The sequence below is a fragment of the Patagioenas fasciata genome, chromosome 2 (assembly GCF_037038585.1).
Source record: "Patagioenas fasciata isolate bPatFas1 chromosome 2, bPatFas1.hap1, whole genome shotgun sequence".
Lineage (NCBI taxonomy): Eukaryota > Metazoa > Chordata > Aves > Columbiformes > Columbidae > Patagioenas > Patagioenas fasciata.
Window position 1 is genome coordinate 93,405,398 of NC_092521.1, and position 26,241 is coordinate 93,431,638.

A 26,241-nucleotide genomic window follows, 5' to 3' on the forward strand; every position below is an offset into this window, starting at 1 on the left:
GTCTCAGTTGAGGAAATCCTCTCTCCTGAGGGCAGCAGGCAAAGAAGTGCTTAATTCTAAGTACACACTTACATTTCATTGAAATCACTACAATGGACAGTGGACAGAGCCACAAATTCTCCGCGGAAAAAGGCTGCATTGTCACTTTGGTTGCTCAGTAATGAATGAAAGATTGAGCTTTTGCTCAGGCTTTGCTGATGCTGAGAGTCTGCTGACCTTTGCCATAGCCCCTCGATTTCCATGCCCTCCTCAAGGTGTCAAGGCCACTGCAGCAATGCCAGGGGCTGTGATTCCAGCAACTCCTGCTCTTCCTGTGGCCAACCCTGCCCAAACAGCCCCTGCATCATAGCCCACCGCTGTTGCAGAAACCATGCTAAAAATTGTTTCCTCTGTAGTGCTCTGCAACATTGAAAATAAAGCCCCACTGAGACCATACAGGTAGGCTAAGGTCATGTATCTAAGTCATCGTATGTCTCAGAAAACAACACCAGAGTCCCACTTCCAAAATCCAGGATGGGTTTCCAGGCCAAGGAAGTACTTGCATCACTTTTCCAGCTGCTATTCTAATCTGACTGCATGTCCACTGGATGCAACAGGTAACTAGTTTTTAGTCCAATGGCATTGCACATTCCTTGTTATGGCTCAAACAGGAGCAACATAAACCAAGAACCTGACAGAACCAAAGAAAATAAAAGCTTGAAATGACTCCCCACCTTTTCAAGATAGAATCACAAGAAGCTGCCAGCAGACAGAACTGACAAAGATGTAAATTCAACATTTTGCTTCATGGTCAACATCTGCTCATTGACAAGAAGCCAAAGATGCAGCAACAAGGACTTTCAAATCCACAATAGTCCCAGGAATCCAAACATCAGTGGGAAGACTCGCAGTCTCATCTTAAAGAATGTGATAGACCAAATCAGGAATGCAAAGGCAAAGATATATAAACAATGAGTTCAGAGGAGACATTGATAACATTAGTGCCTTAACAGTGATTTTCTTAGAGTTCAGGAACTTCCCTTTATTTGGGTTGGCTGGGGAATTTTCACAGAACCACAGAATGACTGGGTTTGGAAGGGATCTCTGGAGATCATCTAGTCCAACCCACCTGCTAAAGCAGGTTCCCCAGAGCAGATCACACAGGAATGTGTCTAGATGGGTCTTGAATGTCTCCAGAAAAAGAAGACTTCACAACCTCTCTGGGCAGCCTGTTATTGTTTGTTAGGGTATGGAACAACTTTGTCTGTTTGTTTAAATGAAGGTGCTAGACATTACTTTTCCTTTTTTTTCTTTTTAATACTAATCAGGCAATACTTTCAGTGCTGCATTAACTAGTGTTGACTATGGCCTTACTTAACCTCACCAGTCTATTTTCTTTAGCTGGATAACAGCTGAATCATTAGCATTAAACTGGCTTGCAGTCCTGAAAGCACAACAAAAGGAAAGTACATGATTTTTCCATCAATCAAAAAACCAACAAAAATTATTCAAATCCCATCAGATATTTTATTTTATATCCAGTTGATGTAATGTTTTTATGATTTACTTGTGGACTTCAGTTATTTTTAAGTACATTTGTAGTAAAATGACAAATAAAACAACTATTTAGAAGTTCTTAAACTGGATACTTCCACTTTTTTTTTTGTTGTTTTATCCCCCAATTGTGCTATTTTTTCCATAAGAGAAATAACTAAGGAAGATACATCAATTTTGCAACATAACTCAGTAACTTCTTTCTATAACGAAAACAATCTCTTTTTAAGACAAAGATGAAGAAATTAAATAGAGAGAGATGCAAAAAAAAATGACTCTTACAGCACCACAACTGTATTGATGTGCCCCTGTTCTCTCCTGGAAGAGATCAAAAAAGAAATACAAACCCTCCCACTGGAGCAGGCTGAGGTACCTCTTTCTCACACTAGTTGATACCACACGTTATATCAGCTACTGGAAATCACTCCAGTTGCATGAAGACCCTCTATATGATAAGAGTCTTGCAAATGTAGCCATAAAATGTGCTGTTCTTGACATGCCAGCACACAGAAGGAAAAACTGTACTGTTTGCAGACATGCACACAGCATCTCCTTAAAGCTCTCCTGAATGCACAGGCATGTTATCACAGGCCAAGGAGAGCAATGCTGGGCACAGCTAAGGCGTTGTTGATGGCTGGCAGAGAAATAGCAGGTTCAAAGCAGGAACAGCAAAGCAACAGTTTGTCATCACGGTGGCTGCCCTCACTCCTTTCTCACCTTCACCTGGTACACGATTTATCACATGCTAGGAAGAAGTGCTGTGGGATCTCTGTGCTACAATATCAGCAGAAACCACTGAGTAAATGACAACCCTAACAACCTACTTGTAATTCCCTTTGGACTCTCTCATAAATACCAGCTAGCCAGCATTGGTCTTTAAGAAGTATTTCTTCAGGGGCAAATTGCACCTCTGGTGAAGAGAATCCATCAGTCACTTAAATTCAGCAGGACTGACCTTTGAAGCCACAAGTGTTGTGCTTATGCTTCTTTAATCACAAATTTTGGGATCAGGTGCTTCAAAGTAATCTCAAATTCCTTCTTTCTCTCTTTTTTTTTTTTTTAATTTAAAAAGGAGTTTACTGCAAATATGCTTTTATAAAGATCATTAAGACATTTAAAATTAAGCTCACTTTCAATTATTTTCCTTGATATGTTGTAATGTTCCTAGCCTTTTTCTACATGCTTGAAAAAGTAGATAAATATATGATTTTTCTATTGATAAACCTCAGAGGGCAGCTAAGCATTACTCGGCTGCTTGCTCACCTCCCCACCCAGTGGAATGAAGAAGAGAATCAGATGTGTGAAAGTGCAAAAACATTCATGGGTTAAGATAAAGACAGGGGGTTTTGTTGTTGTTGTGGTTGGTTGGTTGATTGGGGGGGTTTTTGTTCGTTTTTTAAGGAGGAAAAAAGAACAACAGAAAAAAATAACACAAGAACTAACACAAAAGTAAACAATTGCTCACCACCAGCTGACTGATGCCCAGCAAGTCCCCACACCACGGCAGCCCTGGCCAACTTTCACGCATGCCCCACACCTCCAGTTTTATTATTGAGCATGACATCAGATGGTGTGGGATACATCTTCAGTCAGCTGGGGTCAACTGTGCTATCTGTGTCTCCTCACAGCTCCTGGTGCACCCCCAGCCTCCTCACTGGCAGGGCGGTGTGACAAAAAGAAAAGGCCTAGATGGTGTGCAAGCACAGCTTAGCAATAGCTAGAACAGCCCTATGTTATCAATACTTCTATCAAAATCCAAAACATAGCCCCACACAAGCTATTGTGAAGAAATTTAACTCTGTCTCTGCCAAAACCAGTACACTACATCATGCCAGCAGTTCCTGGGCAAGTGACAAATACCAAATTTAGTTTCTATGCCACCATTCCAAATTTCCATTTCCCACCAAATCGAAAGCACCATACACAAACATGCTGCTTCAAAGTCTGATGTATGGATAATCATCTGATGAAATCCCAGGGCTCATATTTGAGATGGCTGGAATTTTTAGTGGTTATCACCTGACAGTCAATAATGGGGGAAGAGCAAAGCCAGCCCCATCCTGGACAACAGGCTTTTCAGAATGGGATGACAAGCTCCTGGTTTTGCTTGTCAGGTTTTCTTTGGCATGGCTGCCCATCACAAGGCTCAGGAACAGCTCAGATCAAGATGGTAGCAGGCAGCAGGATTAGGTGACTGAGCACAGTAAGGAAATCATGTTCCTGATGGTCACAGTCAAGCGCAGTTATCTTTTTCCTCCAGTTTTCCACTCGTAAAACAAGTAAAATAATACTCTGCATTACCTCCATGACTCTACCAGTCATGGTAGATTTCTGCTGACCCCTCTGGATGCAACTTCATAGTACCAGGAACCTCAGCACCGACTCTGTACTTACATCTCCCTTCCCATCCACATGCCAGCCCTTATCCAGGGAAGGGAAAAAATAATAGTATATTTGCATTACAAAAAGCTTTTGCAAGTTATCATTCTTAAATAACATGGCCACCAAATTATAGAATAATGTCAATTAGAAATACTGTGTTGTACCTGAAATCCTAAAAATCCTAAAAATACATATATATATATATATATATTTTAGAGACTAACTAAACCAAACAATACTCTAAAATCTAAGGGGACACCACATGCAAAGGTAAATAAATACCTAGACTAGTAGAAAATACTATCAGTAAAAATCTTAGCAAATAAAATATATTTTGATCATGCAAAATTATAGTGATGACAGTTCCAGCTTCTTCAAAAAGTCTGTCAGGGTCTCCTCCTTAGTTTATTTTCGAGGAGTAAGTAGTTAATTTTGTGGGTGTCTGTATTAGCCACAGATTTTAGCACTTCCTCATAAACTTCTGCTAGTGATTCTCTGGTTTCCACTACTGCTACAAAGAGAAGGCAAAAAATCAGAAATTACTTTTATACAGTCTGAAGTTTAGGCAATTATCGGAACATCTTTTTCCAGGAAAGTTTCACTACAAGTAACACATGTGATCTGTGCTAGAAAAGTCAGGTTTGCTATTTATCAATTACAGATTAAAATTTCAAATATATGCATAAAAATGCAATGTTAAAGGGTTTTTTATCTCCATCTTCTGACTAAAGCTAGAATATGAACTTAGATACATTGGAAAATACAAGAAAATGAATCTTGTAAAAGTAACACTTTTGACGTACATACCACTTCAGATATCAATACTGTTGCTAATAGATCAGTAGAGTTTTCTTTCTGTCAAAGAGACAGAAATCAAACCATATGAACAATCCCAGAAGGAATACCTCCAGTGGTTCAAAACATATTTCATTTGCTTCTGGCGTGAGTTTCTGGATTAGTGTCATATACGTATCAACATGAAACAACATAGGCTATTTGTTTATACATTCACATTACTCCTCCTTATGTTGTTCTGTATGCTAGCTGACATTGACTACACATATATATCAATATATTCAATCCAGTGAGTAAATTCCTCTGTCAGGTACTTGTTAACAAGACATAATCACTGAGCACAGATGAAGGGAAACTGAGGTAATGATATCTCTGAGGAAGTGACACAAAACAGACAGGGACTTAACAGTGCTATTTGCACATTACTTATTAGAAATGGTATTGTGTAAAGACCTATTTTGACCAACAAACAAACTGAGCTTGCACCTTCATTTTTAAGACCCATTTAGCTGATAAAACCCAGACACACACAACCTGCAGTCTGTAGTGATTTCCATTAGTCTTCAGATGATGATAGCAGGAAAATCATGCCTGGAGTGTTTTAAACTGGGTATCCTTGGCCAGCACGCCTAGGTGGGAAGTTTCTTTCCTCCAGTCTGAAGATCAGTAATCAGGATTCTGACTCGGTGACTCGAATTCTTGAACCAAACCTTTCTTTGAAATAAATGCTAGCAATGTTTCATTTATTACACATAAAAAACAGCCATCTTGAGTCGGCAAAGAACAGTCAAACATGACTTTGGCTGAATTCCTTCATTTTGGGGCAGATGGCATGTCTAGTGGGCCTGAAGCTGGTTTCTCACCAATGGAGTAACTGAAAAAATGAGACACCCTTATATCATCTGATCAACTGGAAAAGTCAGCAGCAATTCCACGGTGTATTATTCTTCATGACAAAGTAGCTTATGTTTCTGCTCTCTGCTTCCTTCCTCTCTCCAGCCATTCATTCCTGATACCAGGCTGCAGCTCACTGCAGTCTCATTGAGCTGATATTACTGTAGAACTAAACCAGGTCAAAAATACCTGTTCCCCAAACACATTTCTTTATTATTTGCCTTGAGCCACTTCACTGGTCCTACACATGGCTGTGCTACCACAACCAGGGCACAAGAAACTCCAGTAAGGAAAAAGAAGATCCTTATGCAAGCTTTCTCATTAGAGGAAACATGTCCTGAAAGTAGACCCCTTAATGACATTAGAGTTCACTAGTCCTGTGAACCAAGAATCTGAAAATGTTTAAGTTTCTCCACCACCAGAACAAAGCTGAGAACTGCACTGATTGATGATGTGAGAGCTAGAACAGGGTATACTAACAGTTGCCTATTGCAAGAAGTATTGCCATTTTAAAAACAAGCAAACAAACAAAAAAGAAAAACAAACGAACAAAGAAAGAATAAACAACAAAAAAAAACCCACACCACACACACACTACACTTCACTAAGGTAGCATGCAGCAATGACCTGAAGATATAGAACCTGAGAAGAGACACACTATCCTGCCCAGCAGCCCAGCCAGACTGTCTCCAGAGAGGATGCCTATACATAGCACGTCTTCTCACCTGTCTACTCCCACTTGAATATTACTTCCTGCCCCACAGCCAGTTTTGGATTGGTGCAGTCTGGAAATAAAAAGGCAGGAAATTTGCCTTTGTGCAAAGGGCAAGCAAAAGGCTTACAGATGGGTGAAGTCTTTTGAGGTTTTAATGGCATACTGGCATTTTGCTAGCCTCTCTCAAAAGAGCCAGTTTCGCTTGAGAAGTAGGTAAGCTGAGCCAGAAGAAACTGTTTTCCCAGGATCACTTGCTTTATTGGAGCATAAGTGAGTTTTGGTTTTCTTGGTTTTTGTTAGTTTGGGTCACACCCATAGCTCAACCTAAAAATAGCTTTTAATACTACATTTTTCCCTACTGCATAAAAAGGGTTTGAAGAGCAACTCCACAAAGCATGTCATTTACTCATTTAAAATACCACAGTCTAGAAGTTGATTGCCTATTTAGGATTTGGGTTGCATGATTATTAAAATTGAAAAGCGTTGTGTAACAACTGCAAGAGAATAGCTGAAAAGGAAGTCTGTAATTTATAGGTCTCAATCCTGAAAAACACTTGTGTGTACACTTCTCCATGTTTGCATTAATTACTTCATTGAGTACAGCAGACTAACCTATAAACCCACACACAACTGAGAACATTTGTAGTAAGAGAACGTGTGACAATTTCTGCAGAACTAAGAAGACACAATTACACTTCATTATTTCTGATCCTTCATCCTCCCTTCATTCCTTCCTCCCCCCAAATACAAAATTAAGGAATTAAGGAGCTCATTCTAACATTTTCTGCAGTTTTGGCAGGTGAGGTGGCCTTTTTTTTTTTAATATCTGAATTACAGAATCACAAAATGGTTAGGATTGGAATAGATCTCTGGAGGTCATCTAGTGCAACTCACCTGCTAGAACAGGTTCACCCAGAGCAGATCGCACAGGAATGCATCCAAGCAGGTTTTGAATATCTCCAAAGAAGGAGACTCCACAACAATCTGGGCAGCCTGTTCCAATGCTCTTTTTTTCCTCATATTCAGATGGAACCATCTATGCTTCAGTCTGTGCCCGTTGCCCCTCATCCTATCATCGGGCAATTAAGAATGTCAAATCCTGTCTTTCTATAGGTTTTGGAGATGCTTCCAGAGCACTGAAGAGCTGGATTAGAAAACATATTTATCTGTCGAATGACTGAACAACCTTTCACATATTTTCTTGCAACTAGCTGTTAGACTTTTAAGTTAGTTAAGACCAAAGGAGGCAAAACAAAACACAACCCATCACAGGGGTTTATACCACAGAGAGCTCTGTATGGGAGAGCCAGTCCTCAAGCAAAATCCAGCAGGACTCCATGATATCTCAAAGATTCTCTGCAATGGCATGACTGCAGGACTATGGGCTGAAACTAACATTGAGCCTGTTCTCTAACTGCCTAGTCATACGCAGTTCCTTCAGTCACTCACTTGCATCAGAAGAACAGATTTTTGGATGTTCAGCTGATGTGAATAAGAAGAAAGATTGAGCATTATAAAGTTGGCCTTTAATTTTGAGGATTTTTCCTTTGTACTAAATCATGCCAATGTATCCAAGATAGCAATAAATATCATGTGAGTTCTGGCCTTCAGTATCATGCTATAAATTTCCTAGCACTTTATTCCTGCCCTAAATATGTCATTCAATGCCAATAAACCAGACCTATCTTTGTATTAAACTAAAGATTTTGAAGTCCATACTTTTGGATGGAAGGAAAGTGTGCCGAGTCTCTAAGGTGTTGCGTTTATGATGCTAACAATGACACTTCACTGTATTGACTCCTTTTTACCATCAGCCATTTACAATGGTTGATGGGAAAAACAACAGGACAGATCCAAGAGTCTTCTTGATCATCTCATCTGCAAGAACAATAGGCATGATATTTTTTAAGAGTTGCTTTTTTCCTTTTTTGAGAGCTAATAACCACTTTGTAGTCTTTGATATTGAATTCAAATAAGGGCTCACTTTAACAAAAAGATGAATCCAAATTCACTACACCACGTGTCCCACTACAAAGCATATATAGATATTCAGCGTATTACAAGCACTAACTTTTCTTTTTTCCTCCTCTCCCCCCACTACCCTGCCCCCAAAGAGAAAAATCACGTTATGAAGGTAGATTTCAGGAACAAGATATTCTGCTTGCACCCAAAAAACTTAGATTCAGTTATTGGCTTTGCCTCAGATTTATTGTGTAATCTTGAACAAGTCTGCAAGCTAAACCGTGACGACCGGTGGATGGCATGGGCATACAAGTTGAGTAAGGCTGGGTCAAGCTGTCCAGATCAGGGGATCTGTTTCAAACCCGTCGAATCTGCTCAGCCTGAATCAGGGATTGGAGTTTGGAATAGCCAGGGGGAAAGCATCCTTGCACCAAAGCCATTCCCTGAGGGAGAACCAGCTTTGACAGTGCCGGGAAGGATGCAGCACTCTGCCCCAGCAGTTGGCCTGACAAAGGAGCTGAGCTGTCCCATGCACAGGCATCACTGTATTATCACAGCTACTAGAGTTATGGGTTTCCTGTGCTGGGGGGGGAGAAGGCTTTTTTGGAAATTAAATTTAAGATGAGAAGTATAACTGAAGGAGTTTCAGCAAGATGCAATCCTTGTTCCAGTTTCAATTAAAAGTGAGCCTGTATGGTATTCTTCAAAAGGAAATCTCAACCTCTATGCTGACATCTGGGTGCAAGCTGACCGGGAACACACAATCCCCCTTCTCCTGAAAACATGCAGGACAATTGCATGAGTCTCAATGTGAATTTTACACTTCATATCGTATGCATCAACTAAGAAACAGCTTCCTTTGGCAGACAGACAACAGGAACAGACTGGTTTCATATCAGGGTGTCAAAGAATTTACTTCAGCTTGGACCATGAATGTTCAGCTTTGACGCTGACAAGATGCCTTGAGAGCAGCTTCCTTCACACCATCTGCAAATGGTGCTACTGAATATACTGAATACTTTCCAGTACTCAGCTCAGGGGCACAGTTTGTATCTTAACATTCCCAAGCAAGGAAATTCTACTTCAGTGTCTTCAACCAACAGCACTACAGGTGCAGTAAGTTACTAAACACTAGCAGCTGCTTTATATAGCACAAGGGTACTTGAAAGGGGCAGCAAAGGAAATTGAGAAATCGGGTGTGGGTGTGAAACAGGTTATCATGATCATGGATGTGGAAGGAGGAGGCTGTATGGAACCTAGTCAGGCAAGGCTTTGTGTTAGTAGCAAATTTACCTGTCCTTACATGAAGCAGTTGTAGGTGATAGGAATAAAACCAGTGGATATTAACAGGGATTTTGTGCCAGGTTTTCAGCTTCCATAAGCTGTTACCCACACTTCTTAGTAGACCTACATCATCCTATACCCACAGAGGATAAGTCTCCAATTTGTGGGGGAAACCTTTTGACTTTTTTTTAAATGCAGTTTCTCCCAGCAATTGTTACACAGATGAGTGTGTACTTCAAACCCTAAACATCAGGGGCTGCTGGCAGTGATAGCCCCAGGTTTGAACCCATCAGCCAACACTGCACAGCATATTGAGCTAAACTTCTATTTGCATTTGCAAAAGTTGTGGAATCAAATGCTTCACTCCTACTTGTTCATGTTCCCATGTAACAGTATCTTAATAACTCGGACACTAACAATATGATGTGATGTGTGCTTACACAGTTATATTTAAATGTTTTCTACATGTAAAAGTTAAACAAAACCAAAGTAAAAATCACTGATCAAGATCTTCCTCTTTTCCTCTGCATTGCTGCCATTAATACTGTAAGTTGCATCTTAAATACTAGCCAAAAATTCAGACTCATTTAGGAACTAGTCAAACTTGTGCCCCTGGCTTTCCAGTAAAAATTGTCACAAGTTACAAGACTCAAATCTTCTCAGATCCTCCTGCCACCTCTTGTCCATCATTATCCCAGATTAAGGTCTGTGCCTCCTTTGTTCTGCAACAGCTTTTGCTGTACCACATGTTGAGAAATGCATTCCAGCAACCATCCTTCTCATTTAAATTACCATAGAGGAGTCACATCACGCTATTTTCTCTGGATCATTTGTGCAATGTCAGGTAAGGCAGGATGTGACTCAGCCATGACTTGGTTGAGAAGTAGGACTCTGAAGTATTTTGGTTTCAGTTCACATTGGAAACTCTTTGGACTGGCAGTCAAATGAAAGTGAACCGAGAGAAATTTCGTGGTAGCTGTTCTAAAACATGGTCTTCTACCATGAATCCATGTATTCCTTCCTCAGAAGACATTAATCCCCCAGTTCTCTGAGGGGGAAAGGAGGATAAAAAACTGATTTTCCCTCTGTTTGTATTCCCTTCTTTCCCCAACCTCATTTCTCCACAGGAAAAATCTCTCTTTCCTCCAACTCCAGGCTGTTTAGCATGAAGAAATAATTGGTCTGTCAGCAGCACTTAAAGCAACTCTTCCCATCCAGAACGTCGTGCCTCCTCTTTCCTTTTTGGTGAGGGTGGCTTAGAAACCACCTTCTCCTGAACTGTGCCTTAGCTTCCATCTTTGCTTTGAGACAAACTCTCATTATACTTTACCTAAGGAAACTTCAGAGCTCCTGTGCTCCAAAACATGACTTGAGGTCTTACCTAAGAAACCACAGAGAACCTTGTTTAGAGTTCCTAATCTCAGAGATATGCACATGCACACATTAAAGTCCTGACCAAGGCCCTGGAAGGCTACATCTCTAATACACCTGAAAGTTTAATATAAAACCACAAGATAGATATGTTCACACACCTTTAGATTGGAAAGTCACTTTTTCCTTGTAGTTGAATGAATTCACAGCCTCTTTTACATAGTGTGGTGAAGGTGAATGAATTTTATAGCACTAAATTTCAAAGAATTAAACTGATTCTAGCATTACTTGCATATGGATGGCACGCCAGACACAACCACATTTTAATTGTCTGCTATTCATGGAAATAAAGAGCATATACTTTTATCAATTCCACTAATCCAAGCTAGCCTTTGAATGGAATACTTGGCATTAAGAGAATATTTTTATCCAAAATAAGCAAGGTGATCCATTTCCATTCCATACATTGTTTTAGCTCAGTGGGTCCCTCCCACTAGTTTACCTTAGACTGCCTGACTCAAAAATGTCTCTACAAACACATATCTTCAACACAGGCCTACATGCACAGGCAGACTGCCCCTAGAAGATATCACAGATCTAAAAGAGGGGAAGGAGTGATCAGAGAGGAGAGAAATATTTGAAAAGTTGGAAACCTTTTAGGACAGCTCCCACAATTTTGGCAGGTAAATGTGTCTGATATGAGCACTTCAGTCATGCACAGATGCATGACACATTCGTGTGTGGGCAGAGGATGAAATTGGGTGTGGACTGCGTGCCTCTGCAATGGGTACAGTGATAGGTCTAACTCAGCACCAGCAGCACTGAGTCATATGTTCAGAACTTAAGAGTTCCTCATCATTCCCTTTATGACATGGAAAAATCCTAGCTGGATTGCCTGCAAATTTGCTCTCACTGACTGGGGCCTGATTGAAGAGAAAGGTCAACAGCACAGCGTGGTTTCCACACACTCAGAAACCCTCCCCGAAGTCCACTGCTTCATGCATAAAGGGATTGAATACCCTCACAACAACACTAAGCACTCAGAACAGTTATTTTGTCTCATTCATCCTCTTATAGAATGAATGTAGGTAAAAATAAACAAGCTTTTAAAGTATCTTAAGGGTCACTTGAAAGGGTGAACTCAGAAGCAATTGGAAACACCCAAGCATCTAACCTAGTGTATGGAAATGAGTAGAAAGTGGTATCAAACTTTGAGCAATGATCACAACGATCACTGAAGATGCTTAAGGTGAGTAAATGGCTCTATATTCTGAAATCATGCCCAGTATCAGTTCCACATTGTCTTTTGCGTATCTTTTCAAAACAAATTGGCAAGTTATCTACACAGCAACAAGCACAATGGCATGATTTCTGACAGGTGCTCCCTTATCCTCAAAACAAAAACTCAACTGTGGCAAATCTTAACAGCCTGAGCCAAAAAAGCCCTCAGGAAATCTTATGAAGAAGTGACCTTATCACAGAATAACACTACAAGGAAGACAGCTGAAGTTGCTTCACTTCTCGTACCATCTGGTAGACTATGGCATAAACCTGGTACAAATATATTCCTGCTGCAGTGAGGAAGGAAAATATTACTGCATGATTTCCAGATGCAGATCTTGACCACTTCACACAGGCAGTCAAGTGTGAAGCATTATAGGAGAGGAATTACATGTAGCAGAGGAATTATATTACCCACACTGCTAATAAACAACAGGGGAGAAAAAGGTGGCATTTGTTAGGATGAGTGTTGTTTCCCCATCCTCCCTCCAGCAGATAAAGCATGCACATTCTGTGGTAGGAGTGGGTTATAAGGGTTGAACAACCAGACCAGTGGCTAAGGAGTCCCTCTAGTCAAGGATCAACTGAACATGCCAAGAGCAGCGCTCTAGGCTGGATATCAAACACACCTCTGTCCACTCCTCCTACTTCTGCTGTCCCTCACAAGTGGCTTCTGCATCAGTAAAATCTTTCAGGTAAGATCCCCCAGATAACATCGGTATCCAACTCCTCTCTTGACATCTGACCTTGTAATAATCTCAATTGGTAATCAAGTTCTCAGAGAACTATTTTTCTGCTGAAGAAAACACCAAGCAAGAGTTCAAAATACTGGATAACCAAGAGCTACATATCAATAAAATCTGTGTTTGCTTGTCTTGTACTTCAAGAGGTAGATGGCATTCAACAAAGTGGAGGAGAACAAGTCAGAAGTTAACAAGAAGTACTTTCAGTGGGAAGGTAAAATTGAAAAATATTTGTCCAAGGATGTTGTGAAAACAAACAATTTAACATGATTCCAAAAAGGACAGGATAATTGCATGACTACAAGTGTTATCATGTGTTACATGAATTAAAATATTGTTTAAAATTATTAAAGAAATACAGAAACAAAGTTTCTGTTGGAGCTTAGACAAAAACGAGAGATTATCTCCTTCCTTCCTAATGCAGGATTTCTTTTTCTTTTCTCTGAAACAGCTGGAGACCATCACCACAGGAGACAGGGAACTGAACTGGATGAACTCTGAATCCAATGTAATCACAGTTTCTATTCTCCCTAAAAAGCACGACAAAGCGATTAATGAAGAGTGTGTGCATAATTCAGACATGGGCTGATCCCAGAAAGTGAGTCAAACCTGAAAGTTCACCAGCACAGATTTTCATATCGATACCAAAGAACAATTTGGTCAGGAGGTTCCTGAAACAGAAGTCAAGGTGAATGACTAAAATCTGGGTAGACAAGATCCTGCAGCATTCATCAGATAAAATCAGCTAAAAAAGCAGTTTGTTACAGAACTCAGCCAACTAGCTACATGTCCCAACAATGGTACCCCAAAAATGCAAACCCCAGCTGCATGTAAATAGAGAATTTGTTTCTTCATTTATGCCTTGGTTGCCTATTTTATTAGCATCAAGCATACACTTATTATCATGGTCTGTAGAAATCTGACAATAGCAGCCCAACCAATGTTATCTCAGGGTTTCCTTGTGCCCCCCAGGCATTTCCTGTGTCCTCTGCTGTCTTTACACAGCAGCTGGACCATCAGCTTACCGCAAAGGGATCTGCCTTTTGTTCTGGGTTTGCAGAAAACGTTTCAGTGACGACAGCAGTAGGAATAATAAATACGAATGGTATTACGCACACATGCAAATATCTCCACAGAAAAATCAGCCATAGGGTAAATACCAAAATGTTACTTGTCACTTAGTTATTTATAAAATAAAAGAGACCTAGGAATAGCAAAACATACTTATCCTTGCCAAAACCCCCTCCCAGAGTGGACAGCCCCAGGGGCTGAGATCTGAGTTTTGCTCCAAACAGCAGTGGTACCTCCCCCATTGGGGAATTCCCAAAACAGGAAAGATACTCCAGAGCTGAGACAAAGCCAATAGGTTTGGCTCCCATGCCAGACTTCCTCCAGCTGTCAAGGCAAGAAGTGTGTCGTGGTTAAAAAAAAATTAAAAAAAAAAAATAATAAAAAAACCTGCTGCGTGTTCTGGTTACTCCCTACTGGATCTATGACGGGCTGGGCAGAAACAAGAGGAGCTCAAGGGCTCTGCTGAGCATCCCTGGCCCAAGATCAAAAACATGCATCGAGTTCCATCCTCTCTGGTGCTGCATGGCATTGCAGACAAGGTCTTTTATCAGTCCCTATAAGCCTTCTACCACCCTTTCTCCAATATTGCTTATGTGGAGTTACTCATTAGCAGTTCATGGGTTGCCTTGCTGGATGGACTCTTCCTTGCTATCACTCCCTCTCCTCAAAGCCATACCCACGAAGTTATCATGTGTTTTAAAGGTACAAGAAACATCCTTTTGGGATCAGCATCTTGCAGGGGATTATAAATGCACAAATTGAAGTTTTAAACAAATCTGTGCATCACTGAGGTTATATCTGCAAGAAATGGGGTAAGCCATCAGGAGGAGTGGTTTCATCTGCTCGTATAAGAGTGGGCAGAGGGATTATTTCTGGACCAGTATAAACCCAGATTTTAAAAGTCTTGTGTGGTTAAACAATGATTCATGGCTGATCCCTATCTTGCCTGTCAACACTCGTCATTGCTTTACATCCGTATCATTGCTAAAGCACAACAGAAGACCATAAAAAGGGACAGAAGTGAACCACCTTAATTTACTTACACATCACAACTAACTCAGCTTCCGTGCAAAACCGATAAAATCTTAAGACAGTGAATATTTGATGACTTCTTACAATAAAACTTAAGCAGAACTTAAGTCTTGTTTTATGCCACCTAATTAATTGGAGGATCACAAGCAGAACGCTAGCAAGGTTTTTAAAAACGTCCATTGGGGGTTTTTTTTGCATCCAAGCTATTCAAAACAGTTCATGTAAATATGCACGTATGTAGGCATATTTACATGTACTTATCTATACATGCCTATAAATACACAACAGAGCATCCCTCTACTGTGGTATCCTTTCAAATATTTTAAAAATATTTTAATTTTAAAAACCTTCATGAAAGTTGAAAGACAGACCCAGTCTTACCTTCCTAATTCCTAGCTTCTCTTCACCTTTTGAAACCGAATCCTCGTTGCTGTCTCTATGGTGACAGTGACGTCCAGATTCCCCCGATGACATGGCTGCTGGTACACGCATCAGGTGGCAGAGTGAATTCATCAGCACTAGAAGCCTCTCCGTCTCCAGCTCCTCTGTGGGACATGATGCTCTCCTCTAGAACAACCCAGTAAAGAAAACAGTGTTAAACCACCATCCCATGCCTAAAACTAGATCTAAACATGGGGTCTAAAGGCTTGTTTATTTTTCTCTCCAATAGTAGTTACTGCTACTTGCAAAATAAATGTGATAGCACCGCTATCAAAGAGTGTATCTGGATAACCTACAAGGAATTAACTCATTATGGGTAATTTCTCCCAGAGGGTTTGACAGTGAGAAGATATTTGCGTCATGAATTAGAAGTAGCTGATAAGAAGCATGATGAAAACCTCCTGCAATGTCCATTCACATAGAACCAGCAGTGACAGAAGGATGTTTCTTGGCTCCTGGTTAGTGAAGAGAAGAGCAAGAGGGGAGATTTTTATCGAGTGCTAAGTGAGCAGCAGCAGGTGGGACCTGCAAAGGTATGCCTTTCAGGCAGCCACAGGAGGTGTCTCCAGTGACTTCCGCTTCTTAGGAAAGACACAGTGAGTCACTGGGGTTACAAAATGCCAGCTATTATATACAGTTCTGATTATATTTTATAAGGTATATACCCAGGTATATATACAACGTACATACCTAACTGTGGCATAATGCTGAAATGACCTCCATTGTAATGTGTGATCTTGTAGCAGCTTACAGGCACAGGGAAGGATGGTCATTCCCCACTAGTGCTTTTCCTCTGTGTTCCCAAACAGTGGTAAGATGTGCCAGGGGAAATATCTTTGATTTCTGCTACAGTGCACTGCCAGCACCTGCTGGTACTGCACGTCCTGTGGATGTTCTAGATTGTCTACACATTTCACTGAATTTTTGTAAATTTGCATCTGAAGGTGTCTGGCACAGCTCTGTGTCACTGCAACCTTGCTCCCCACTGCAGGGAAGGAGATGAAATTCCAGTGGAGTTTGTGGCAGCAGGACTTGCCTGGAGGATTTACCTGTGTGTTATACACTGCTGCAATTATCTCGCAATCATCTCACACTTCCTCTCTGATAAAGACGTTCACTCAAAATTTAAGGGTCCTATTTGATCCAGATAAATATTTGGAACATTAGATAAAGACACGAAATAGTCCAGTATTTCTCTACTTTTCCAAGTCCTTTTTCAACAGTTGGGGAAAAAAAAAATATATATATATATAGCCTATCATTTTAAAGATCAAGATTTTAATAGTTCAGCAGACCTTAAGTACAATCCAAAAAAGACATAATAACAATAGTATTTTGCTAAAGCTTGTATTGCTGTAATGCACGTTAAAAATCTAGTCACAGACTAGGTTACTGATGTGCCATACCTACTGCTTGGAGACTTTTTTCCCAATTTTTTGATCCTTGTTGATGTATCACCTCCTTTCTAACAGTCAGACTGTAAATGCTTGGGATTAGGGAATGTCTAAGGCTTTAGATGCTACAATAATATATACAAACAAAAAAAAAAAAAAGCAGTTTGAGAGGAAACACATGGAAGTCCAAAACAATATAGTAGTACAGGACATAGTCATATATATAACCCTTGAGAAGTGAGGATTGCACCTAAACAGTGTAATACCTCAGTCTGCGTAGTTGGTAAGCAGAGAGATCATCTCTTCATCCAAAGTGAGGGAGTTTTCTCCATGTTTTGTTCCTCACAGGAACACCAGTTATAGGTTCACCACAGAAGCCAATAGATTTGCCCTTAAACAACCTCAACAGAAGCTCAGATAAAGAGCTGTCTCTCTTAGCTCATGCAGAACTAATTCCTATTCCAAGGCAAAGAGATACAAAAAGCATCTCAGTCAAACCATAGGATGCAGAGGCCACCAGACTAAGGAAGGTCGTATGTCCTGATGTCAGAGTTGCGTACATGCCTACAAGTCCCTTTCCACCAGGGACCAATAGCCAGTCCCAGTATTGTAACATGGAAAAGCAGGCCAACACAGGTGATGTTGGCAATCCCAGCAGCCACGAAGCATCAGGAACACCCAGGAAATGAAGGAATAATTTAAAACATTCTTTCTCCTTCAGGTTTCACAGGTGTCTAACAACAATAGTGACCACAGGTTGAGGCAGCATCGAGGTGACAACACACAAACTAACTCCACATAGTGGGTTACTCCAAATGTCAAAGTATCACAGGGCACTGTGGAGAAGAGTTCAGTCTCCAAAGTTTAACCTGTAGTTTAACAGAAGAACCACCAGAAGATGACCAGCCTTTAAAGTTACTAGCATGAAATATAAACAGTTTTCTTCAGAGCATCCAGGACAAAACCTTTGGTTAAAATCATTTTGGATCTGAAAGCAAGTGATACCCCTGCATGCACACCAAAAAGAGAAAAGGAAATTTTAAGGGGTCTTGTATCTATGCTTATTGAAGCTACACAGTGATCTTTCACATAGACTTCTTTATAATTTCCCCTCACTGTACAGAATCCCATCAACACCATAAGAACAACATATACTGCCTTCTTAATCTCTCTCCATCTATTATATTTCACAGGAATTTAGCATTATGCCAGCTAGACCTCATACAACTAAGGAACATATATCTCATAACACCAGTAATGCACATGGCTATGCACCACATATTTTGTACTACAACTAACTACAGCTTCAAGAGTTATTCTTTTTATTCTGTGGTCATAACTATTATGACAAAGATTGTGACTTTTAGGGTTTTCTCATCTAGGGATAAAATAAAAAATAATAATAATAATAATAATAATAATTTTAAAAAAGAGAAATAATAAAAAAATAAGCCAACCCCCCTCACACCCTACTCATCTTTCAAAAAATAATTGCTCTGCTGATACTGAGCTAAATCAGGATGAGTTTTTTACTGAACAAGTTCTCTGACATTTTGCTGTTTTCAGGCTTTTAAGCTTCTAATGGTGACTGTTTAACACATTTCTAATTGGAAATGCACAATAATAATTAAAATAGGGGGGTTTTTTAATATAAAAAGACCATAATTATGTCTTTTGCTTTGTTTGACAAAACTCTGATTTCTACCAAAACACATGACCAGCCCTCGGGTGGTCTATTCATAGCAAACAATGTATTGTCCTGGGCACACAAGAAGAAAGAAAAGATGTGGTTTAATTGAGTCTCAGACTTCATTTGCTTAACTCTTATGGAAACTACCAGTAATAACTCGTAGAGGGTACACCATTATTTCTTCTTTCACCAACTCTACATGGTTGAATGCTGCCATTATCAGCTGCTTCTTTCTCACGCACCCAGTTACGTGTGCTGCTGGGATGCTACTGTCCTCTTCATAGAAGGGTTAAAAAGCCAGAAGGAGGAAGTTGTTTCCTCACTACATCAGACATACAAAAATGCCCAAAACTCATTGCAAAGTTTTCTAAGGGGTTTATTTCTTGAAGTCTGCTTTTAGTTCTTAAGCCACAGGTGGCTCTGCTCCTTAAAACTTGAACCCAGATGAGTCATCAAAACATGGCCAACTCCTGTCTTAAGATCTGAATAGCTTTGATATCAGACATAACATCAAGAAGGTAATGAATGATTTTCCCCATTCCCAGAGAGTCAGAAATCTTTGCAAGTGCCATTCCAAAGCTGCTCAGACCAGCCTGGCACAAAGTCACTCAAAGCAGTGAACTCTGCAAATAGCATTTCCATAAGACGAGTGTCTGAAGACATCTGCTCTTGAGGTCATATGTTTGAATAAATTATGTTCTTTTATGCTGGATTGGTTACACCTACTGCACAGAAAACTGGTCAAGAGAGATAAACACGAGCTCTCTGAGCATGGGGCTTTTTAGTGAATAGTTAATTTCTGTGGAGCTTAAGAGCCAAGAGAGGTGAGGTGAGTGGCAAGGAGATGAGTTCGCATACCAAAGGCAGCAGCTCTACAAGCAGGCCATCATAATCTGTTTTCTCTGCTTCCCTAGAGAAACAACCAGTTCCTAGGATCACTAAAACTGTTCCCACACCCTTCAGCTGCTTTCCTTCCTCACACTTGCAAACCTTATCCAGCAACTACTGCATCATCTTCATGGACAGAACAATCATGTCACCCTTGAGCAGAAGATAAGTTGGCTGTGCCTATTCCAGCCAACAGCCATGCTGTCTTTGGTTTGAGTGTGCAGAACCAGGACACCCAAGACAGCCCGTGTTCATCATACATGCAACAACACAGGTCCAATTTGAAGGGCTGTCTCCAGCAATGCCTGGAAAATAGGTTTGCTCACTCTATCTAGAAGCCAGCTTGAAAACCAGATTATAACCAATAGAGACATTCAGATACTTCATGATTCAAAGCTAGCTCAAATTTGGAGTAAATATGACAGCATGGATGGTCCACAACTTCTAGTGTCATGGTCACTGTAGTTGTTCATGAATAGTTTGATACCTGCCAAGTGTCCCTGTGTTTCACAGAGCAAACTCAGAACAAGCACATGTAGCCAGACAATTATGCCTGCCCACAAGGACTCAGATGTAACACATTTTCCCATTCCACTAACATTATTGAAGAAACATTTCATTTTCAGCTGTGTTTCCAGAAGGTTTACAAGGGGCTCATTAATACATTGAAGCAAAGTCATATTATCCATTTACACAAATGTTTCTGATTACTTTTCCTCTGACCACTCAGACAACACTTTATTAAAAAGCTAGAAGAAAAATCAAATGTTATTCAGGACCACCTTTCCTAACCCTTGGTCCTGATCTATCCCCACATTTGTAGAACGCTGACAGGATGTGAAAAGAAGCACAGGCACCAGCTGTATGCAAACCTGGGTTCTACCAGAAAACCACCTTCCAGCTGAGAGGGAGCCATCTCCAGCAAACACAATCAGCGATGAAAGCAGTGGGAAGTACACTGTTCTACACACATTAAAAATATGTTCCCTTAAGGGTCTTGCACAAACTACACCTTTGGTTGACTTTTGAATGGAGTCTCCAGGTGGTTAAAGTGCTGATATTGCATTATTTATGGTGATTGAAATGCATCTAAGTAGTGCTTAGCAATAGAATTTACACAAAGTCACTTGATGGAAAAAATACAGGGTGGAGGGAGGAGGTTGTTTACAAAACAAGTTACAGTAATAAAGCTGCTAGGCTGAGCCAAGAGACCTCTTAGTAAATCATTTATTCCGCAGTTTGACAATATTTACAAAGGTTTTTACATGAATTATTTACTCAAGCTTTTATAACTTGTAACGTACTGTACACAAAACAGCAAAAAACACATTAGAGCTACAAACCTGGGAACATACAGTTATGCAATGACAGATGGTGGAAAGGGCTCTGACAAAGGGAAGTTTACAACTAACACAAGCAACAGCCTTTTCTATCTGTCATCAATAAAGAGATGAGGACTAGCAGGAAAATGTGATTCAAGGAAACAAGACAATTTTTCAAAAGCCACATTCTTTGTGATTGCTGGATTCAGTTATTTAAAAATGAGTCTTTTGTTTTGAGTGTCTAATTCTAAGAATTGCCATTTCAGCAAGTTACCACCCACCAATGAAAGGCTATATGGTACAAAAGTCAGAGTTTACATGAAGGAAACCCAAAAATTCTGCTGCTCACCCTCAGGTTCCACTCAAGTGTCACTGTATATGTGCCTAACAAGCCTCTCCAGAGATGCTATTTGTGTTAGCACCTATGCCAGGAAGTTTTGTGCACAACACTCTGGAAGAGAGATACATTGCTCAAAATATTTCTAACTGGAATGAAGGAAGAAAAGGGGAGGGGAGCTCCCTATATTACAGATGGGGAACAGGGACAAGCACAAAACCTGAGGCTCAGCAAAGACCCTTTGGTGCAGGTTCGTAGAACTCTATATGTAGAACTAGCTCTTCCATCCCCATCTCTCACTGCCCAGCATCAGAGAACAAAATAATGGCTATTAACATCAGTCACTTCTCACACTGTGGAGAGGTAGCCCACATGACTTTAGCCTGTTCTCTTTCTGCCAAAAAAATAAAAAGCGAGGGAATCCTGCACTAAGTGAGGCACAGGATTCGCTGGTACTGTCACATCACATTCAGTCTTTCTTCCACAACCTTCAACCTCATGCAACACACCACCACCTTCATGCTACTCCCTGATGGAAGGCAAAGGGTATCCCACACTTGGTCTTAAAGCAGAAGAGGATGTGAAGAAGAGGATGAAGAACTGACCCTCGAGAAAACTTTGAAATGTGTATGGAAAGAGCATGTTCACACGTCTTCTTTCTACCAATCATTCATGTCGGGATGTAGTATTCAAAGGATTTTTTTCCTTCTTGTTGACTTGAGAGCTAGCGGGTGTTTAAGACTACATACACATGATGTGAGGACGATCTCTGTACAGCTGCCACTGCTGAGACTCTAGCATGAAGCCTAAAAGCTGGAATTTCAAGATTCAAAGGAAGCCTTTGCCCATGCAGACAGTGTAGCTAAAGCTACAGAAGTTAACAATAAGGAATCAGAGAGCTGTCTGTGCCTAGAATTCTGGAAATGCCTAGAAGTGTCATTCAGAAGGAAGAAGTAGCAGTGTCATGCATCCAGCACCCTGATGTCTCATGCAGAACTCAGTGAGGTCCTTCTGCCCACCTCCACATGGAGCAAAGGGCCTGGACACATCACCACAGGGGACTGAGCCCATCAGTTATCATGTACCGGCTCTAAGTGCTCTTCAAGCTTCAAGTCCTCTGTTTTCAAACAAGAAGTAGAAAAAGAATGCAGTCATATACATTCAACTGCTGAAGAAGTGTCTCTGAATTTTTTTGTGAAGCTGCTTGATTTTTCATATCAGAGCAACTTAAGGGCTTTTCCTTTCCCTTTACAGAAAAAGAAAAAATACATTAACTCACTTTTAGGGAAGTTTTTTTTTCCAAAAAGAATAGCAGCTTTGGAATTATTTTTTTTTAATCAAATTATCACTCTCAAATTTTTGGTCTGAACTAATAAGCTAAATCTTCAAAGAATAAAACAGAATTCACCAAGACCATCTGACCTCAAGCAGAACCAACAGATCCTGGTGAAAATTTAAAATTACAGAAAACAAAGTTACAACTGTAGCAGAAACACAAAGTACTCTGTCTAGGTGAATTACAAAACCAGGCTGGACACAGCATAGTTGAGTCACTGTGCCATAGACTGTATAGCAGAGATTGTGATTAAACAGTTTAACAACCTACTGACAATGACTACAGAGACATTAGCCGGTCTTGTTCTACGATGTCAAATCAACCTTTGATGCATGGCTAAAAGAGCAAACCTGAGCACAGACCCAGATACAATAAAACTAGAAAAGGTACGTAAGAAGGCAAGAAAGAAGATCAAAGATATTGAACAGTTTCTGTCTAAGAAACAATTAAATAGTCTCGAATTCTTTGACTGCAAAACAAATCTGAGTGGTATCTAACAGAGATCTATAAAACAGCGAGTGGCATGCAGAAAACAGTTCTGGTCACTGTTCCATCTAATGCAGGAACTACTGGTCATCCACTGAAATTAACAGGCAGTAGGTTTGAAATAAAGACGAGTACTTCCTGCACATTGCACAGTTAATTACTCTGTCACAAGACGTTGTGGATTATACAAGATTACATGGGCTTAAAAACAGCCAGAATCCTTCCTGGAAGAGAAGCCCAGCAAAGCCACAGATACCACTGGTTGCTCCAGGAGTCCCTAAGATTGGGAAGGGAAATATTGAGCAAGGAAATATTTTGGAGATATCAGTCATTCTTAGAACTTTTGCATGAAAAAGAAATGAGAAGTGCGGAGCGTGGGGCCACTTTGATCTTCCTGAACGTTCACCTCAGACTTCAGGACTTTTTAAAGATGGAATAAATAGGAGGAGCTGTATTGTCCAATCAATTCTGGATTAAAGAGGAGAGAGCATACTCCTCCAAACTGGCTACCTAAATCAGGAAAATTAAGAGGATTTCTAGAAACATGCCTAAGTTTGGAGAAAGACTATAAAGCCATTCAAAAACACTGTAACTAGAACAGGTAAGAAAAGGAATGAGGAACTGCACAAGAACACACCCGCAAGTTCCCCATTTTTTAAAAAAGACAAGCTCCACTGAGAGACTGCCAGGTAAATGACGGAGAGCTCCAGTCACTAACTAAAGTTCACAAGCTTTGCTTAGTTTTTCTTTAGGTCTTAGCATTCTGTACATCTAATAGCAATGGATATTTTTTTTTCTTCCCTTTTGACACTTTCAATTAGGTTTTCTTCCCGCTGGTTTCTGAGGATCATTCCCTGGAGGCAGACGTGCATCCTTGCCCTAGTTAACAGCTTTTGAAATATTGCTGCTATTGTGAGGAACCATGCCATTGACTGAACTGCTCTGGAATCCTTTCATGGTATCTGGTGGACGTGTGCCCCTTAGAGAAGTCACTCTTCCTGGGTACCGCTCATCTACCTGATGGAGAGAAATGTTACTGTGATTTGTATTTAGTCAAAGCAAGTAAAGCATCCATAGCATGAGACAGCAGGAGCACCTGAAGCTTTAATTTACTTCAGTGAAAGCTGCAGATTGTCTCCACTGGTATCTCCTAAGTGAGGTAGGATAGGTAGTCACTGTACATTCAAGCATCACATGACAATGAGTTACACAACAGAGAGCTCTCCAAACGCTCCTTCAGCATGAAGGTGTCAAGAAAAACATCAAATCACTGCTTTTTATAAGGTACTTCGTAAGTACCTCGGAAAATTAAGGATGTCTGTGGAAGTAACATATTTTGGGGTTAAGTTTTAAAACAGTGCGTACATAAGAAATACGATACATGTTTAGCTAAAATTATACTAACTGATGTCAAAAAACTCCTCGTCTGAAACTGACTTTGCACCAAATGAAATTCTTACCCAGTGACTGTGCCAGAGGCTGTAAACACAGTCAGAGACTCAATAAGAAAACCATTTGTTTTTTTCTTGTAAGTAAACATCTATTCATATATGCATTTCAGATGATGCCCTTAGTGCTCCTGGTAGTATAATCTAACACTTCTACAAGATTTGTTACAAGAACATCCTTAATGACAGGAACTATATTTTACTATTACAAAAGTGCAGAAGTCAACATCCCTGTTTCGGCAGGATAATCCAAGTAAGTCTGTATTCATATAATTAGTTATTATAAAGACAGGCCCTAAGACAATGTTTTAGTTTGCAGTAGCAGGCTATTCTAAATTGACCTAGAGCAGGAGTTGGTAAAATGCATGTTTGATTATTGACATTTTAGAGGTAATTCATTTAAAGAAACCAGAGTTAAGTGTTACATCTCACAGAGAGCCCTTTTTCATCCCAGGTTGGGCTGCCATTGTGTGTTAATCTTGGTGCAGTCGGAAAGGAATTTGCCAAGAGATTTTAATCCTGTAAATAATGGTTTCATTAAGAACCATACATGACTCCACAGGGATCTCTAAATATTAAGATTAGTAATAAAACCATTAGTTGTTCCGAGTTATTCAGCATATCATGGAGCCCTAAAAAGTTAATGACAGTTAGTTAAGAGCCAGTTACACATGGACCAAACGTTAGCCGGTTCATTTAAAATTTTGTTGGAAATATTACTTGACTCTGTAGGGGAGCAATCTTCAACAGGGCAAGGAGCTTAATTACTTAAAAGAGCCTTTTTGGTCACTAATTTCCAGTCACAGTCAATTTTTTTTGTGAGTTCTAAAAGTTGAGGTTTTCTGAATGCATAACAATGTCTCATAAAAGCTTTACAAGAACACTCTAGTTATTAAAAATAAAACAAATGCTTTGGCCTCCAGATTTCAAACCCTTCAAATTTCCTAGAGCACAGCCCAGATAACTTCAAAGTGACTGCTTTTCTCCTGGTAAGTCTGAGACAACATTTTCTGTATATATGTTTGTTTTGTATACATACGTGTACATGTGCATATATGTAGGTAAATCAAAATCTGAATCCCAGAATAGTTTGGGTTGGAACGGACCTTCAAAGATCATCTAGTCCAATCCCCCTGTAATGAGCAGGGACATCTTCAACTAGATCAGGTTGCTCAGAGCCCCATCTAGCCTGGCCTGGAATGTTTCCAGGGATGGGGCATCTACCACCTTTCTGGGCAACTGTGCCAGTGTTTCACCACACTTATTGTAAAACATTTCTTCCTCATGTCTAGCCTGAATCTCCCTTCCTTTAGTTTAAAACCATTACCTCTTGTCCTGCTGCAACAGGCTCTGCTAAAAAGTCTGCCCCTGTCTTTCTTGCAGGCTCCTTTCAAGTATTGAAATACCACTATAAGGTCTCCCCAGAGCCTTCTCCAGTTTGAACAACCCCAGCTCTCTGACCCTGTCCTCAGAACTTCCAGATACCTTTACTACTGTCCAAAGTGTTTTCTCAGTACATGTTCAGATGCACATTTTTAAGCCACTTGCTAAGCTCCACCCTTAACAACAGAAACATCCTGGCGTTGGTGCCCAGCCTCAGATCTATGGGCAGTCCGCACATATCACAGCTCTGCCAACAGACACAGGTAGCAATTCAGTACCAGGCATCCTTTTCCTAGCCCGACCCCACATCCCACTCCCACAGGGACCAGGCTCTATGCCAGCAGGCTGAGGTCACAGCAGCCACTCCCTGATGAGCTTCACTCACTGCAGGAGCAGAGTGGGTGGGCAGAGAGCCAGCCCAGCTGCTGCCCTTCATCTCACTGCCCTTGGGCA

At 40.4% G+C, this 26,241-nt stretch overlaps 1 protein-coding gene across 1 annotated transcript in view; it reads right to left on the minus strand.

Moving 5' to 3' along the window:
• LOC136097754 (uncharacterized) overlaps positions 1–21,809 on the minus strand; it is a 190,710-nt gene extending 168,901 nt beyond the window's left edge. Inside the window, exons 1-3 of the mRNA XM_071805503.1 lie at positions 21,799–21,809; positions 19,447–19,498; positions 15,445–15,630 (exon numbers count right to left, since the gene is read on the minus strand). Coding sequence (XP_071661604.1) covers positions 15,445–15,630; positions 19,447–19,498; positions 21,799–21,809 — 249 coding nt within the window. The remainder of the gene's footprint in view (positions 1–15,444; positions 15,631–19,446; positions 19,499–21,798) is intronic.
• Between the last annotated feature and the right edge of the window lie 4,432 nt (positions 21,810–26,241).